We start from the raw sequence: 18,948 nt of genomic DNA on the forward strand, positions 1-18,948 counted from the left end.
AACTAAGATGTTTGGTGAAGTATTTCTCAATGAAAACTCTTGCATGAAAGTAAGTCATCTCTCATTGAATGACAACAAAGACTTTATTGAAAAATCCCTACTGTTGACCAATCACCAACGAAGAGGCGTAGACTTCGGCTCAAAACTTCTGCTTGCATCCAGAAAAATGTTATGCCTGAACAGCCTAAAAAACCTTCACTAACGTCGAAAACAAACAACGTCACAAAATGTCATCATAATATATGCACAAACTCTTCCGAACTGTTTTGGCTGGGAAGCATGCGGATGCCTTAAGAAAGCCAAGTAATTTTATAGTTTGGGTGAACTACCCTTTAAAAGGGAAATCTCTGTATCAGAATCTCCATACAGACAATGTTATTGAGTGTGTGTGTCCTCTTAATCAGTGACAGTGATGTTATTGTGTTGGTGTCCATCAACCAGTGATATCTGTGTATCAGTGATATACATGTGTATAGCTTGTTCTTGGTCACAGCCTCCTGCTCTCCAGCTGGAAGTCCGCTTTCTGTTTCTGTTTCTCCATCATTGTCTCCAGCTCTGTAGATTTGTGGACATCCTAATAGAAATGGACAGAGAGTCCGAGAAAGAAAGGAAGAAATACAGTCTGTTAAGGAGCTAGAAGTTACTTTGCTAACGTTAAGGAGCTAGTAGAGTTACTTTCTAACGTTAGCCTCTTGTCTGTAGCAAAGCACAGTAATGAAAGGTCAAGTCACTACTGGTTGGTCAGATTATAAAATGTGAGTGAACTACTCTTACTTCCAGTGAGAAGGTATGTGCTGTGATATTGTAGTGAAACCAGGGGGTAGCCCATACTGGGACTCCAACCCAAGTCCAGCCAACACCTAGCAACCTCGTCAAGAGGTAACGGTCATTACCCCCTTCCTTCTGGAGAGTGTATCCCCACGCTTCTCTTTACCAAGTCCCTCATGTGTACACACCTCTCCGATGGAGGTGCCTTCCTTGAGTCATCCCCCTTCTGACATGTAGTCCTGGCCACAGTGTAGCAAATTCAGGGGTAGACATAACCAGGACGCAAACCCTGGTCCAGTGACTGTCAAGCTAACACCCTAACCATTACACCAAGAGGTCTAAACCTCTTGAGGAAGTCTTTAGGTGTTGGATTAGGTTCTACAACATATTGGTTAGATTCCAAAATGGAAAATGACTCACTTCACTCCCTTCATTAAAAAAACAGGAAGTATAGACCTTTTAACATAACTTGACATTTTAAACAATCTTGTCCATCCAACAATATATTGTATGAGATTAATGTGTTACACATCTAACACCAGTCCATCACTAGAAGTATTAATGCATCTGCACCCAGAAACTTCCAGAGACTCCCAGTCACGCTGAATAGGAAAGAGGAGAGAGAGAGAGAGGAGGGAGGGAAGAGGAGAGAGAGGGAGAGAGAGAGGGAGAGAAGAAGAGAGAGAGGGAGAGAAGGAGGGAGGGAAGGAGAGAGAAAGGGAGAGGAGAGAGAGGAGAGAAGAGGAAAGAGAAAAAAGCATGGGAACCAAAGATCTATCTATAATGTGAGTTGCGTCAACCAGAAGCGAAGGATGGGAAACAAGGATCTATAATGTGAGAGTTGTGTCAACCAGAAGAGACGGATGGGAACCAATGATCTATAATGTGAGAGTTGTGTCAACCAGAAGAGAAGGATGGGAACCAATGATCTATAATGTGAGAGTTGTGTCAACCAGAAGAGAAGGATGGGAACCAATGATCTATAATGTGAGAGTTGTGTCAACCAGAAGAGAAGGATGGGAACCAATGATCTATAATGTGAGAGTTGTGTCAACCAGAAGAGAAGGAAGACAGAGGGAAAGGAGAAATAAGAGGAGTACTGAGGAAGTGATGTGTTTTGATACAACACTATAAGAGTTGTGATGAGAATTGGGTGAGAATGGGGTTGCCAGTCAATGGGGCTGCCAGTGACTGAGGCTGCCAGTCAATGGGGCTGCCAGTCAATGGGGTTGTCAGTCAATGGGGTTACCGATCAATGGGGTTGCCAGTCAATGGTGTTGCCAGTCAATAGGGTTGCTTGTACCTCCAGTAAAGCCTTCTGCACCATCATCTGGCTGTACACTCTGGCACCCTCCTCTGGTGAAAACATACGCAGGTCCTCTTTACTCAGGGCAAAGAGCTCAGCACCAGTGAGTCTCCCCAGCAGTGTTACTGTCCTGAATGGAGAGAGATAGGGCAGAGTAAGGTGGTCAGAAGTGTTACTGTCCTGAATGGAGAGAGATAGGGGAGAGTAAGGTGGTCAGAGGTGTTACTGTCCTGAATAGAGAGAGAGATAGGGCAGAGTAAGGTGGTCAGAAGTGTTACTGTCCTGAATAGAAAGAGAGATAGGGCAGAGTAAGGTGGTCAGAAGTGTTACTGTCCTGAATAGAGAGAGAGATAGGGCAGAGTAAGGTGGTCAGAAGTGTTACTGTCCTGAATAGAGAGAGAGATAGGGCAGAGTAAGGTGGTCAGAAGTGTTACTGTCCTGAATGGAGAGAGATAGGGCAGAGTAAGGTGGTCAGAAGTTTTACTGTCCTGAATAGAGAGAGAGATAGGGCAGAGTAAGGTGGTCAGAAGTGTTACTGTCCTGAATGGAGAGAGATAGGGCAGAGTAAGGTGGTCAGAAGTGTTACTGTCCTGAATAGAGAGAGATAGGGCAGAGTAAGGTGGTCAGAAGTGTTACTGTCCTGAATGGAGAGAGATAGGGAAGAGTAAGGTGGTCAGAAGTGTTACTGTCCTGAATGGAGAGAGATAGGGGAGAGTAAGGTGGTCAGAGGTGTTACTGTCCTGAATAGAGAGAGAGATAGGGCAGAGTAAGGTGGTCAGAAGTGTTACTGTCCTGAACAGAAAGAGAGATAGGGTAGAGTAAGGTGGTCAGAAGTGTTACTGTCCTGAATAGAGAGAGAGATAGGGCAGAGTAAGGTGGTCAGAAGTGTTACTGTCCTGAATAGAGAGAGAGATAGGGCAGAGTAAGGTGGTCAGAAGTGTTACTGTCCTGAATAGAAAGAGAGATAGGGCAGAGTAAGGTGGTCAGAAGTGTTACTGTCCTGAATAGAGAGAGATAGGGCAGAGTAAGGTGGTTAGAAGTGTTACTGTCCTGAATAGAGAGAGACATAGGGCAGAGTAAGGTGGTCAGAAGTGTTACTGTCCTGAATAGAGAGAGAGGTAGGGCAGAGTAAGATGGTCAGAAGTGTTACTGTCCTGAATAGAGAGAGAGATAGGGCAGAGTAAGGTGGTCAGAAGTGTTACTGTCCTGAATAGAAAGAGAGATAGGGCAGAGTAAGGTGGTCAGAAGTGTTACTGTCCTGAACAGAGAGAGAGAGAGATAGGGCAGAGTAAGGTTAGGTGGTCTTCATTAAAAGATAGACGTGTGACAGAAATATAGTATATATCAAGTATACTGTAGTTGACTGAACTAGCTCCACTACACCCACTTACGGCTCAGTGAAGCCCTTCCCTCTCAGCCAGCCCTCTACCTCAGCAGGAGGGGAGCGGTAGTCCAGGGGGGCCGAGGTGTCTGTGGTGCGGGGGATCACTAGGGGACGGATGGAGCCCGCCCTGCCATTGGCCAGCCGCTGGAGGAGCTCATCGTTCACCATAAAGCCTGTGTACAAGGGTCACACACACATTTAATGTCAGTTAAGAATGTGAACATTCTGTATACACACACTGTTACAAGCATGTTCTCACTTATAAACATGTACTCTATCACAAACACACACACACACACACACACACACACACACACATTGACTTGGAATGCACAGCTTTGGGGTTAGATTTTACATTGACTACATTGACTTGGACTACATTTACATTGTAGTCATTTAACCCATTTTATCCAGAGGGATCTAGAGTGGTGGATATTATCAGGAGGCTTAGCAACATCATACAGTACTTGGCGGTATAACACAACCACTAAACCTTTAGAAGTAGCCAGCCGGTCTGCAGTGCTATGAACAGAAAACACAGAGTGCCTGATAAGAAAAGTGCTATTATAAATCCCAAATGGCACCCTATTCCCTATATAGTGCACTATTTCTGGTATTGAATTGTAAAAAAGGAGTAGTGCACTATATAGGGAATAGGATTGTTAAAACAGCCACACATTCAGATTTAGTATTTCTCTATGCACCTCTAGTTTGTCCCTTTTATTTAGAATGCCTGACAGCTCATCAGTCAATCACCCCTAACTTTCTACCCAATCAGAGACATTCTCTTCCACCTGTTAGTTGTAAGTCCCGCCTCCAGCCAGTGAGTTGCAGTGATGGAAAGTTTGGCTCTTTTTACTGACTCGGATCTTTCAGACTCGTTCAGTCAAAAGAACAAATGTTTCGACTCATTTTGTTCATTTGAGTCAGTAATGCCCAGAGCATGAAGGACCACCTACCGGCGAATGATGAACTGAAAACTCAAAAAAGTAATGATTCTACAAGCCTCTCATTCACATGTTGTTCACCATAACGGGCTTATTAGAGCTGTGTGACTGAGACATTTCAAAGGTTTAAAACATATATGTTTATTGATTGCTAAACATACAAATAAAAATAAAAACATTCTTGATATATTTGAAACGAGGTCTAGTTGTGGGCGCAACCGGACTAGATTGAGAACGACTCTTGGACTAGATTGAGAACGACTCATGGCGGAATGTATTGCTTGACTGCCGTGAGGGTGATAAGCACAATGTGGTTCGTGAACTGCAGCCCCTAAACGATTCATTCTCCAGTTCGGGTTTGTAGAGCAGATGTTGTTTTGGTTCTACTAAGGTAGGTCCATCATACCATTCAATAATCAATGATTTGCCTTCATTTCTGCACCATGAGATCAATGATCAGTTCTAAACATGTCTGTTTCTTCTCTATGCTCCTGATCTATTTCCCTGAGGACATGATGACAGACAGTTGGTGGTCGGAGGACGTCTCTGGAGCCGCTGAGCCGGAGGAGCGTGTATTAATCCTGCTGTAGGACTCATTGCGGCCAGTACTAGCAGGTCAAACAAACGACTAAAATAAACGAGTCGCAAAAAAAACTAATCATGACTCTCGAGTCAGTAAAAGTGGTCGTTCAAAAATAACTAATCGTTATTCAACTGCACATCAATAGTGAGTTGTGGTGAAGACAGAGAACAGATAGTTTGTGAGTTCTCCTTAGAAGTATCAAGACAAGTTCCAAGTTGCACCATGTTTAGCTGTATTTGTGCTGCATAAAACAAGTGAGGATTACCAGTACATGGTGTCTATGACATGCTGTCTGTCTGTCAGGGGATAAAGTCATGTGGTGCCTTTATAGTGTTTCTGAGATAATCATCATTGCTAGCTAAGTAGCCAGTTAGTACAGACTACAGTTAGCCAGGATAACTAGATACCTTTTTATGTGTCATGAACTCTGAGTATTTCAGTTACATTATGTCTATAAGACAGTCATATCTTTGTTACAGCAGTTACATTATGTCTATAAGACAGTCATATCTTTGTTACAGCAGTTACATTATGTCTATAAGACAGACATATCTTTATTATAGTAGTTACATTATGTCTATAAGACAGACATATCTTTATTATAGTGATTACATTATGTCTAAAAGACAGACATATTTGTTCCAGTAGTTACATTATGTCTATAAGACAGTCATATCTTTATTATAGTAGTTACATTATGTCTATAAGACAGACATATCTTTATTATAGTGATTACATTATGTCTATAAGACAGACATATCTTTATTATAGTGATTACATTATGTCTAAAAGACAGACATATTTGTTCCAGTAGTTACATTATGTCTATAAGACAGTCATATCTTTGTTACAGCAGCTACATTCTATGCAGAGTTAGTGTTATACTGTACAGCCTCCTCACTACTGCAGCAGCTTATTAGTCATGTATAGCATGTTGAGTTGAGTTAGCGAGCTATGAAGAGCTAACATGGCTGTCATAGAATGTTGTAGAGTCATGTAAATGAAGAGCTAACATGGCTGTCATAGAATGTTGTAGAGTCATGTAAATGAAGAGCTAACATGGCTGTCATAGAATGTTGTAGAGTCATGTAAATGAAGAGTTAACATGGCTGTCATAGAATGTTGTAGTGTCATGTAAATGAAGAGCTAACATGGCTGTCATAGAATGTTGTAGTGTCATGTAAATGAAGAGCTAACATGGCTGTCATAGAATGTTGTAGAGTCATGTAAATGAAGAGCTAACATGACTGTCATAGAATGTTGTAGTGTCATGTAAATGAAGAGTTAACATGGCTGTCATAGAATGTTGTAGTGTCATGTAAATGAAGAGCTAACATGGCTGTCATAGAATGTTGTAGTGTCATGTAAATGAAGAGCTAACATGGCTGTCATAGAATGTTGTAGTGTCATGTAAATGAAGAGTTAACATGGCTGTCATAGAATGTTGTAGTGTCATGTAAATGAAGAGCTAACATGGCTGTCATAGAATGTTGTAGTGTCATGTAAATGAAGAGCTAACATGGCTGTCATAGAATGTTGTAGAGTCATGTAAATGAAGAGCTAACATGGCTGTCATAGAATGTTGTAGAGTCATGTAAATGAAGAGCTAACATGGCTGTCATAGAATGTTGTAGTGTCATGTAAATGAAGAGTTAACATGGCTGTTATAGAATGTTGTAGAGTCATGTAAATGAAGAGTTAACATGGCTGTCATAGAATGTTGTAGTGTCATGTAAATGAAGAGCTAACATGGTTGTCATAGAATGTTGTAGTGTCATGTAAATGCATCATAATGCAGAAACATCATTGGCCAAACTATTTAACTTTTTATTGCTGCAGGGGCAGTATTGAGTAGCTTGGATGAAAAGGTGCCCAGAGTAAACTGCCTGCTCCTCAGTCCTAGTTGCTAATATATGCATATTATTATTAGTATTGGATAGAAAAAACTTTGAAGTTTATAAAACTGTTTGAATGATGTCTGTGAGTATAACAGAACTCATATGGCAGGCAAAAACCTGAGAAAAAAATCCAACCAGGAAGTGGGAAATCTGAGGTTTGTAGGTTTTCAACTCATCGCCTATCGAATACACAGTGGGATATGGGTCAGTTTGCACTTCCTACGGCTTCCACTAGATGTCAACAGTCTTTAGAACCTTGTCTGATGCTTCTACTGTGTAGTGGGACCGAAGGAGAGGGGAATGAGTAAGGTCTGCCATGAGCTGACCACGCTCTGCGCGTTCACATGTGAGGGAGCTCTGTTCCATTGCACTTCTGAAGACAATGGAATTCTCCGGTTGGAACATTATTGAAGATTTATGTTAAAAACATCCTAAAGATTGATTCAATACATCGTTTGACATGTTTCTACTGACTGTTACGGAACTTTTTGACATTTCGTCTGCTTTTAGTGAACGCGCTTCATGACTTTGGATGTGTTTACCAAACACGCTAACAAAAGTAGCTATTTGGACATAAATTATGGACATTTCCGAACAAAACGAACATTTCTTGTGGAAGCGGGAGTCCTGGGAGTGCATTCCGACGAAGATCAGCAAAGGTAAGTGAAGATTTATAATGCTATTTATGACTCCACAATTTGGCGGGTAACAGTATGGCTTACTTTTGTGGCTGAACAAAATACTTGTGAAATACTTGTATGCTTGAGGAATTTTAATTATGAGATTTCTGTTGTTTCAATTTGGCACCCTGCACTTTCACTGGCTGTTGTCATATCGATCCCGTTAACGGGATTGCAGCCCTAATAAGTTTTTAAATACATGGAGGAAAGTGTGTCAACGGTCAGAGGGAGGAATGTGAACCTGGAGGTGGGTGGTGACTGACCACTATAGACCACCAAACCACAGGCTTACCTTTGTCCCCTGTCATGGTGGAGGGGGACATGCTTTGAGGACGGCGGGGCACGGCGAGGAGGTTGGCCCCTTCTCTGCTGGAGGGGGTGTAGGAGAAGTGCCTTGTAGGGGCGAAGGGCACCTTCTGTCAAACAGAGACAGGAACACACAGGGTAACTCAGATGAGTCGGTGAGTATATGTCTATTACTGTCTGGCTCTGGCGTTCCGCCAGCGGAACTCCTCCCACATTCCACTGAAAAGGCAGAGCGCGAAATTCAAAATATATTTTTTGGAAATATTTAACTTTCACACATTAACAAGTCCAATACAGAAAATGAAAGGTACACATCTTGTGAATCCAGCCAACATGTCCGATTTTTAAAATGTTTTACAGCGAAAACAGCATGTATATTTATGTTAGCTCACCACCAAATACAAAAAAGCACTAACATTTTTCACAGCACAGGTAGCATGCACAAAGCCAACCTAACTAACCAAGAACCAACCAAACTAACCAACAAACAACTTCATCAGATGACAGTCTTATAACATGTTATTCAATAAATCTATGTTTTGTTCGAAAAATGTGCATATTTCAGGTATAAATCATAGTTTACATTGCAGCTACAATCAGAAATTGCACCGAAAGCAGCCATAATAATTACAGACACCAACGTCAAATACCTAAATACCCATCATAAAACGTTTCTGAAAAATACATGGTGTACAGCAAATGAAAGACAGGCATCTTGTGATTCCAGACAATATTTCCGATTTCTTAAGTGTTTTACAGCGAAAACACAATATAGCATTATATTAGCTTACCACAATAGCCAGAAACACAAGCCATTCCCCAGTAGTAAAAGTTAGCGATCGTGACAAACCAGCAAAAGATATATAATTTTTGACTAACCTTGATAAGCTTCATCAGATGACAGTCCTATAACATCAGGTTATACATACACTTGTGTTTTGTTCGAAAATGTGCATATTTAGAGCTGAAATCAGTGGTTATACATTGTGCTAACGTAGCATCTTTTTCCCACAACGTCCGGATATTTTTCTGACACTTTTTCTGACATACATATTCTGACCAAATGACTATTCATAAACATAACTAAAAAATACATGTTGTATAGGAAATGATAGATACACTAGTTCTTAATGCAATCGCCGTGTTAGAATTCTAAAAATAACTTAATTACGACATCCAGCTTAGGTATAGCGAGAGAGTACCCAAAAGCTGGGCGCAAACGACTAGCACAACATGTTCGACAGATATATGAAATAGCATCATAAAATGGGTCCTACTTTTGCTGATCTTTCATCAGAATGTTGTACAAGGGGTCCTTTGTCGGGAACAATCGTTGTTTGGATTTAGAACGGCCTTTTTCCCTCTCGATTTAGCAAGCACACTTGCCAAGTGGCGCGAATCTCTCCATGTCAACAAACGGAAGAAAACGGAGCACGACAAAACTCCCGAAAAAAATTCAATAATCTGATTAAACTATATTGAAAAAACATACATTACGATGATATTGTCACATGTATCAAATAAAATCAAAGCCGGAGATATTAGTCGTCCATAACGGCAGCTTATCAGAAGGCAAATCCAGGTCTCTGCTCGCGCTCTCCAGAAAACAGGAAACTGGTGACACGTCATGCCAAGAGCTATGATTCGAGTCCAGATCAAGTTACACACTCAATTTCTTCTCTCACTGCTTGTCGACATCTAGTGGAAGACGTATGAAGTGCATCTAAACTAATAAATATCAAGGACTTTAATAGGCAGCCCCTAGAAGAGTGCATCGATTTCAGATTTTCCACTTCCTGTCAGGAAGTTTGCTGCAAAAGGAGTTCTGTTTTACTCACAGATATAATTCAAACGGTTTTAGAAACTAGAGAGTGTTTTCTATCCAATAGTAATAATAATATGCATATTGTACGAGCAAGAATTGAGTACGAGGCCGTTTAAATTGTGCACGATTTTCCCCCAAAGTGAAAACAGCGCCCTCTGTCCTCAATAGTTCAGCTCAGTTCAGACACAACAGCCGAGACGAGACGGTTTTATGCCATTTTAGAACGAAATGAGCTTGATCTGTTGTAGTTTTAGAACGTCTCATGTCGTCTGCTGTAATTTACAAGATTCAACACCTCAAATCTTAGCTAAAGACGAAACGGATCCGTTTAGCCAATCAGAAAACAGTGTGCTGACATTCTGTGTTTAGCCAAGCAGCTAGCTAGCTAACCTAGCAGACCACTAGCTAGCTAACCAAGCAGACCACTAGCTAACTAACCAAGCAGACCACTAGCTAGCTAACCTAGCAGACCACTAGCTAGCTAGCCAAGCAGCCAACTAGCTAGCTAACCAAGCAGACCACTAGCTAGCTAACCAAGCAGACCACTAGCTAGCTAACCAAGCAGACCACTAGCTAACTAACCAAGCAGACCACTAGCTAGCTAACCTAGCAGACCACTAGCTAGCTAGCCAAGCAGCTAACCAAGCAGACCACTAGCTAGCTAACAAAGCAGACCACTAGCTAGCTAACCAAGCAGACCACTAGCTAGCTAACCAAGCAGACCACTAGCTAGCTAACCAAGCAGACCACGAGCTAACTAACCAAGCAGACCACTAGCTAGCTAACCAAGCAGACCACTAGCTAGCTAACCAAGCAGACCACCAGCTAACTAACCAAGCAGACCACTAGCTAGCTAACCTAGCAGACCACTAGCTAGCTAACCTAGCAGACCACTAGCTAACTAACCAAGTAGACCACTAGCTAGCTAACCAAGCAGACCACTAGCTAGCTAACCAAGCAGACCACGAGCTAACTAACCAAGCAGACCACTAGCTAGCTAACCAAGCAGACCACTAGCTAGCTAACCAAGCAGACCACTAGCTAGCTAACCAAGCAGACCACTAGCTAGCTAACCTAGCAGACCACTAGCTAGCTAACCAAGTAGACCACTAGCTAGCTAACCAAGTAGACCACTAGCTAGCTAACCAAGCAGACCACTAGCTAGCTTGCTGATATTTATCTGACAAGTCACAAAGTGTGTATTTCATGATACTTGTTTGCTACAACAAATGGGGACTTTGTATCAAAGTTGTATCACATCATTGTAAAGAGGCACCGTTAGTGTGGAAACGGTGTCAACCGCGTGTGTGTGTGTGTGTGTGTGTGTGTGGGTGGGTGCGTGTGTGCGTGCGTGTGCGTGCGTATGTGCGTGTGTGTGTGCGTGCGTCCATTACCTTGGACTGTCTGAGTGCCACTGGGCTATCCCTATGGTTGTTGTTGAGGGCAGACAGAGGCTCCAGAATATTGAAGGGAACAAACCCAATCTGGTCAAAGTTATTGCGGCATTTCCACCAACGCTTTGACGACTCAATCACCTAAAAGAGAGAGGATTTGTATTAGGATTTTTATTTACAATATGGAATTGTGATTCACTTGTTGTTATAAATAATGTGTTCGCTCAATGTGTTCATGGCCATGTAAGATATAGTGAATCAAGACAATACATCTCTATGTGTTCATGGCCATGTGAGATATACTGAATCAATACAATAAAGCTCACAGAATGAAATACATTTGTGAGAACTTTTTAAGTAATCAGGATAATTCAATACATGTGAACTTCTGTAAATTATAGTTGAGTGACACAAGTAGACCCTATGGGATCTGGTCAAAGGAAGCACACTATATAGGGAGTAGGGTCTTGTTTGGGACTCGGACAGTATTTAACATGCAGTTCACACGTTATTGTAGTGTTTTCATGTAGTACAAACATTCTAGAATAAAAACCTCCAGAGTTTCTCCCTGCAGCACGGAGAGTTCACTGCTGTTCCTGGCAACAAAGCCGTAGCTGCAGCTGAACATCCTCTCGCCCTCAGGTGGAAGTTCACTGCCATCTCTGGAGGAGAAACAGACAGTCCTGGGGTCAATCTGTTGTATCAGACAGTCCTAGGGTCAATCTGTTGTATCAGACAGTCCTAGGGTCAATCTGTTGTATCAGACAGTCCTAGGGTCAATCTCAGTTGTATCAGACAGTCCTAGGGTCAATCTGTTGTATCAGACAGTCCTAGGGTCAATCTGTTGTATTAGACAGTCCTAGGGTCAATCTCAGTTGTATCAGACAGTCCTAGGGTCAATCTCAGTTGTATCAGACAGTCCTAGGGTCAATCTGTTGTATCAGACAGTCCTAGGGTCAATCTGTTGTATCAGACAGTCCTAGGTTCAATCTCAGTTGTATCAGACAGTCCTAGGGTCAATCTGTTGTATCAGACAGTCCTAGAGTCAATCTGTTGTATCAGACAGTCCTAGGGTCAATCTGTTGTATCAGACAGTCCTGGGGTCACTCTGTTGTATCAGACAGTCCTAGGGTCAATCTCAGTTGTATCAGACAGTCCAAGGGTCAATCTGTTGTATCAGACAGTCCTAGGGTCAATCTGTTGTATCAGACAGTCCTAGGGTCAATCTGTTGTATCAGACAGTCCTAGGGTCAATCTCAGTTGTATCAGACAGTCCTAGGGTCAATCTCAGTTGCATCAGACAGTCCTAGGGTCAATCTGTTGTATCAGACAGTCCTAGGGTCAATCTGTTGTTTTAGACAGTCCTAGGGTCAATCTCAGTTGTATCAGACAGTCCTAGGGTCAATCTCAGTTGTATCAGACAGTCCTAGGGTCAATCTCAGTTGTATCAGACAGTCCTAGGGTCAATCTCAGTTGTATCAGACAGTCCTAGGGTCAATCTCAGTTGTATCAGACAGTCCTAGGGTCAATCTCAGTTGTATCAGACAGTCTTAGGGTCAATCTCAGTTGCATCAGACAGTCCTTGGGTCAATCTCAGTTGTATCAGACAGTCCTAGGGTCAATCTCAGTTGTATCAGACAGTCCTAGGGTCAATCTCAGTTGTATCAGACAGTCCTAGGGTCAATCTCAGTTGTATCAGACAGTCCTAGGGTCAATCTGTTGCATCAGACAGTCCTAGGGTCAATCTGTTGTATCAGACAGTCCTAGGGTCAATCTCAGTTGTATCAGACAGTCCTAGGGTCAATCTCAGTTGTATCAGACAGTCCTAGGGTCAATCTCAGTTGCATCAGACAGTCCTAGGGTCAATCTGTTGTATCAGACAGTCCTAGGGTCAATCTGTTGTATCAGACAGTCCTAGGGTCAATCTCAGTTGTATCAGACAGTCCTAGGGTCAATCTGTTGTATCAGACAGTCCTAGGGTCAATCTGTTGCATCAGACAGTCCTAGGGTCAATCTCGGTTGCATCAGACAGTCCTAGGGTCAATCTCAGTTGCATCAGACAGTCCTAGGGTCAATCCCAGTTGTATCAGACAGTCCTAGGGTCAATCTGTTGTATCAGACAGTCCTAGGGTCAATCTCAGTTGCATCAGACAGTCCTAGGGTCAATCCCAGTTGTATCAGACAGTCCTAGGGTCAATCCCAGTTGTATCAGACAGTCCTACGGTCAATCTCAGTTGTATCAGACAGTCCTAGGGTCAATCTCAGTTGTATCAGACAGTCCTCGGGTCGATCTCAATTGTATTTCCTTGATTCCTCAAATCCAATCTCCTCGCCAACTTCTCAGCCGTATTGGATTAGAAGGTTGACGGTCCCTCCCCTCTAAACCTAATTGAGAATCGAGGAAAGAAGAATTTGCCACCCTTCTGCCAAAGCATGCACTTGCCCACTCCCTATCATGGAGTTAAGCATTGGCTTGGTCTAAGCATTGCCTGGACTGAGTTTCCAACATTGGTAAATCCATAATGGGGAATGTGCACAAGAAGAGAAGGGTGTAGATTAACGAAACTCCCATTTAACTGTGTGATCAGTTTGTGTTACCTGTCATCTCTCACACACAGCGATGTTGTTTCTTTGTAATATTGAGGGTGTATTGAAAAACACCCCTCTGTTTTATGGACACAGGAAGTTATTGGATCCAAGCACTCCATCATAAAGCTTAGTGAAAGGTGAAAGGCTAAAGATGCCGTAATCAGTGGTGAAACTGTGTTTGCCCATGTTGTGAACTGTGTGAATCAGTAAACAAAAAGCATTACAGCAGTTATTGTGGATTTCAGAAACGTACAATTCGTCAGTGTGCTGGACTGAGCTGGGTCCTTCCTCAGCCTGACCAGGAGGGTCCTAAATTAGGGAAGGAAAAAGAAGGAATAATTACATAATTAAATCTAATCAATTAAAATCTAATTAGGATGACATACAGTTCTGCTAGCCAATGCTAAAGTAAGTATACCTCTACACTGTATTGAAGAGCATCCTGTTGGTGCTGTGACTTGATTGGGTCCTCCCAAAGTTTACCTTCTGTGTCAAAGGCCTTAGGCTGCCATCCATCCAGAAAGACAGGTGAGTATGGAGGGACAGACTCAACAAGCTGGGAGCTGGGAGAGAAAGAGGTCAAAGGTCAGGACTTATCTTGAGCCTTGTCAATGGATGGCAATGTGCATATGAACTACACACAAACATACAGATGCCGTATCTTAATTTGATCATCCTGTTTTTGCAGGAATTTTCCTGCGCAGCAGGAAATGCAAACATGTGGTGTATTCAAGGTCCAAAAAAGCTTCTAAAGTTTGTATTTTTCACTTTAAATGTCAGACTTGCCCTAATGAAAAATTTATCAAACCCAACAAAAAATGTCCATTAACTATAATCCACACAACAATTCACATTTCCTGTTGCTGCAGGATTATTTTCCTGCTCTGTGAAACAGGCTCAAATTAAGATACGGCATCTGTACATCAATAAGCACAGATATCATATGCAGTACACACACACACACACACACACACACCAGTTTCCCCTGTAGTTCAGTTGGTAGAGCATGGTGCTTGTAACACCAGTATAGTGGGTTTGATTCCCGGGACCACTCATACGTAAGATGTATGCATGAATGACTGTAAGTGGGTTTAGATAAAAGCGTCTGCTAAATAGCATATATGATTATATTACCAGTGTAAGGTCCAGTTAAGCCCTAGGGAGGTCCAGAGCTCCTTCTCGTCGTCGGTCAGGTGCTTCTGCAGTAGAGACACAGCACCACTGGTCAGGGCTGGACTGACCACAGTCGCCCCCATCTCTGGCCCACCAGTAGTCTTCACCATCTGAGACCAGAGAGAGAGAGACATGAATTGATCTCAGACTTAACACTGCTGCCTCCATCCCGACATCTGTCCGCCTGGGACGGACAGAGAGAGACAGACAGACAGAGACAGACAGACAGATACAGTATCACCACAGATAGGACAATGAACCAGATATTTCACCGGATGAATGTGAGCATCTGCTTGGCATTTCCACTCACTACCAGTGACAACTATCATTGTCCTATCTGTGGTGATACTGTAAGCCCATTGGCCGGCAGTGGGAGAAGATTTTGGCCGACATTCTGCTAATTTTATCAGTGTCCTAATTCAGATAGCATTGCTGGTTAGGTATCCTGTGGCTGTGCTGATGAGGAGTGAACATCTAGCCTGGCCCCAGGTCTGTTGGTACTGCATTGTCAGCGACCAATGGAGTTGGCTATACAGAACACTCAGATCTGGGATCAGGCCAGTAAATACCTACCAAGACCAGTGGACTGATCTGGGACCAGGCTAGTAAGTGAATACATCTGCAGTGAATAACCAGGCTAGTAAATACATAGCAGGCCCAGTGGACTGATCTGGGACCAGGCTAGTAAATACATACCAGGCCCAGGGGAATAAAGACGTGATGCACCAGCTCCCCAGAAGAGGGCTCTGTGATGGACGACTTCAGGCGGTCCTGAAAGCAAAATAATCAAATAATAATATATGCTATTTATCCAAAGCAACTTACAGTCCCGCTGCATATATTTGATGTGCGGGTGGTCCCGGGAATGGAAGCCTGCCGCTGCCAGCACCATGCTCTACTAACTGAGCTACAGATAGTAAAACGGAGGAAAGTACTGAGCTTCTTTTTTTAAAGGGAAAACAGAGATCCAATCTGTATTTTTATTACATGATAGGACAGATGTAGGAACCGATTGGGAGATAGACAGAGGCCAGACAGATGTAGGAACCGATTGGGAGATAGACAGAGGGCAGACAGATGTAGGAACATATTGGGAGACAGGCAGAGGGCAGACAGATGTAGGAACATATTGGGAGACAGGCAGAGGGCAGACAGATGTAGGAACAGATTGGGAGATAGACAGAGGGTAGACAGATGTAGGAACATATTGGGAGATAGACAGAGGGCAGACAGATGTAGGAACATATTGGGAGATAGACAGAGGCCAGACAGATGTAGGAACATATTGGGAGATAGACAGAGGGCAGACAGATGTAAGGATGCTGGAACCCCGTCTCCAAGGGGACATGTGTTGTCCAGAGTCCAGAAGGTTACCACTACACCCCGGAGTACACTGAGGTGAGAAAATTAGAAAGAAACAATAGTCAGAAACAAATGCCTCTGTTATTCCACTACATGGGCTCACCAGCAGACAGAAGGAGTACTTGACTTTCTGAAAAATGTCAACAAACTCCTCCGTAGGTGGAGGGCAGGCTTTCAGGGTCAGCAAATCATCTGCACACAAAACACAAACAATCAACTACCAAGACGGGGATTCATCAATGAAATAACATGTAAGAATAGTACCCAGAATGCACAACTTTATTCATTTCACTAGACCCTTCCTCCCGTTTATCGCTTCTTGAGGTGCCACTGTACAGTTCCACTAGCCAATGCTACAGTAAGTATACCTCTACACTGTATTGAAGAGCATCCTGTTGGTGCTGTCATTGGATTGGGTCCTGAGATTAATGATATGTGCCCATTGATTCTTGAAGAATATAACTTATAAATGCCTCATGAGCCATACCCCGTCAGAACCCAAAATAAAAACGTGTTTTGTTTACTCCAATGTTTGTAAACAATGCAATTGTAAACAAACACCGTATAGCCAAAAAACATGGCTAAAGCTATTATTTTGGTCTCATTTTTGGTCTCATCTATTTTGGAGCGTTGAGTGTGGTTACATTTCTCCAGACCCATCCGACAGCTGTATACCACCTTTAATAACTCTCTCTCTCTCTCTCTCTCTCTCTCTCTCTCTCTCTCTCTCTCTCTCTCTCTCTCTCTCTCTCTCTCTCTCTCTCTCTCTCTCTCTCTCTCTCTCTCTCTCTCTCTCTCTCTCTCTCTCTCTCTCTCTCTCTCTCAGTCCTCTCACCATCCTGCTTCTCTTTCTTCTTGCTTTTTCTGCTCTTCCTCTTCCTCTGGTTGAGGATGCTCTGAGCCTCAGCAGCCTGCTGCAGGCGGCCCATGAAGCGCTCCACATCATCAAAACAGTGGTTTAGGATCTCCTGAAGGAGGAACACATCCCAGATAAACCAGACACATCAAAACAGTGATCTGGTGAGAGCAGCCATGCACACACACACAAACACACACAAAGACACACAGACACACACACGCACACACCTGCACATGCACACACACGCACACACACACACACACACACACAAAGACACACAGACACACACACACACCTGCACATGCACACACACGCACACACACAAACACACACAAACACACACAAAGACACACGCACACACACATGAACACACAAATACAGATACATACCACCTCTCTCTCTGCATGTTCTCGAGATATGTGTTTTGGCTCACTAGTGGCCCCCTTCACTGACGAGAGATATAACATAGATGTCAGTTTAAACAACACACACATGCACACACACACAAATACAGTGCACACACATACACACACCTTTGAACTCCTTTGCGTAGCCATGGGAAGGAAGTTGACCATCATGGGGCATGACTCTAACACCTGATGGCTTCCTAGGACGTACTGGGGGTGGTGTCCCAGACATCTGAGGGGGATAGAGAGAGAGAGAGAGATAGAGAGAGAGAGAGAGAGAGAGAGAGGGAGAGAGGGAGAGAGAGAGAGAGAGAGAGAGAGAGAGAGAGGGAGAGAGAGAGGGAGAGAGAGAGGGAGAGAGAGAGAGAGAGAGAGAGAGAGAGAGAGAGAGAGAGAGAGAGAGAGAGAGAGAGAGTGTAATGGTGATGCCATCAAGAGGTCTCTCTGGAGTTTTTGTTTTTTTGTTATATTCCTTAAGACGTCAGCATGCTTCAGTTCGTCTGGCGGCTAGCCCGAGTGTGCTTGCATACCTCCTAAAACAATTATAGACTACCACCATGTGATTCAGAAGTTACAGTACAACCATAGACTACCACCATGTGATTCAGAAGGTACAGTACAACCATAGACTACCACCATGTGATTCAGAGGTTACAGTACAACCATAGACTACCCCCATGTGATTCAGAAGGTACAGTACAACCATAGACTACCACCATGTGATTCAGAAGTTACAGTACAACCATAGACTACCACCATGTGATTCAGAAGGTACAGCACAACCATAGACTACCACCATGTGATTCAGAAGGTACAGTACAACCATAGACTACCACCATGTGATTCAGAAGGTACAGTACAACCACGAGGGGGGAATTCACCAACCGATTTCACTAACTGCCCCGTCAGATCTAACCACCAGGGGGCAGCAGTGTAACTGCCCAGTCATATCTCACCAACAAGGGGCAGCAGAGTAACTGCCCCGTCAGAACTCACTAACAGGGGGCAGCAATGTAACTGCCTCGTCAGATCTCACCAACAGGGGGCAGCAGAGTAACTGCCCCGTCAGATCTCACTAACAGGGGGCAGCAATGTAACTGCTCTGTCAGATCTCACTAACAGGGGGCAGCAGAGTAACTGCCTCGTCAGATCTCACCAACAAGGGGCAGCAGAGTAACTACCTCGTCAGATCTCACCAACAGGGGGCAGCAGAGTAACTGCCCAGTCAGATCTCACTAACAGGGGGCAGCAATGTAACTGCCTCGTCAGATCTCACTAACAGGGGCCAGAAGAGTAACTGCCCCGTCAGATCTCACTAACAGGGGCCAGAAGAGTAACTGCCCCGTCAGATCTCACCAAGAGGGGGCAGCAGAGTAACTGCCTCGTCAGATCTCATCAACAGGGACCAGAAGAGTAACTGCCCCGTCAGATCTCACTAACAGGGGGCAGCAGAGTAACTACCCCGTC

At 43.4% G+C, this 18,948-nt stretch overlaps 1 protein-coding gene across 1 annotated transcript in view; it reads right to left on the bottom strand.

The window, feature by feature from the left end:
• Positions 1-44: 44 nt before the first annotated feature.
• The window catches only part of LOC129831917 (epidermal growth factor receptor kinase substrate 8-like protein 1), a 20,905-nt gene continuing 2,001 nt past the window's right edge, over positions 45-18,948 (bottom strand). Inside the window, exons 2-15 of the mRNA XM_055895539.1 lie at positions 17,608-17,713; positions 17,464-17,522; positions 17,051-17,183; positions 16,319-16,407; positions 15,550-15,624; positions 14,815-14,963; positions 14,099-14,243; positions 13,934-13,989; positions 11,645-11,753; positions 11,092-11,232; positions 7,859-7,982; positions 3,466-3,631; positions 2,072-2,204; positions 45-574 (exon numbers count right to left, since the gene is read on the bottom strand). Coding sequence (XP_055751514.1) covers positions 488-574; positions 2,072-2,204; positions 3,466-3,631; positions 7,859-7,982; positions 11,092-11,232; positions 11,645-11,753; positions 13,934-13,989; positions 14,099-14,243; positions 14,815-14,963; positions 15,550-15,624; positions 16,319-16,407; positions 17,051-17,183; positions 17,464-17,522; positions 17,608-17,713 — 1,572 coding nt within the window. The 3' untranslated portion in view covers positions 45-487. The remainder of the gene's footprint in view (positions 575-2,071; positions 2,205-3,465; positions 3,632-7,858; positions 7,983-11,091; positions 11,233-11,644; positions 11,754-13,933; positions 13,990-14,098; positions 14,244-14,814; positions 14,964-15,549; positions 15,625-16,318; positions 16,408-17,050; positions 17,184-17,463; positions 17,523-17,607; positions 17,714-18,948) is intronic.

This window comes from Salvelinus fontinalis, chromosome 2 (genome assembly GCF_029448725.1).
Source record: "Salvelinus fontinalis isolate EN_2023a chromosome 2, ASM2944872v1, whole genome shotgun sequence".
Classification (NCBI taxonomy): Eukaryota; Metazoa; Chordata; class Actinopteri; order Salmoniformes; family Salmonidae; genus Salvelinus; species Salvelinus fontinalis.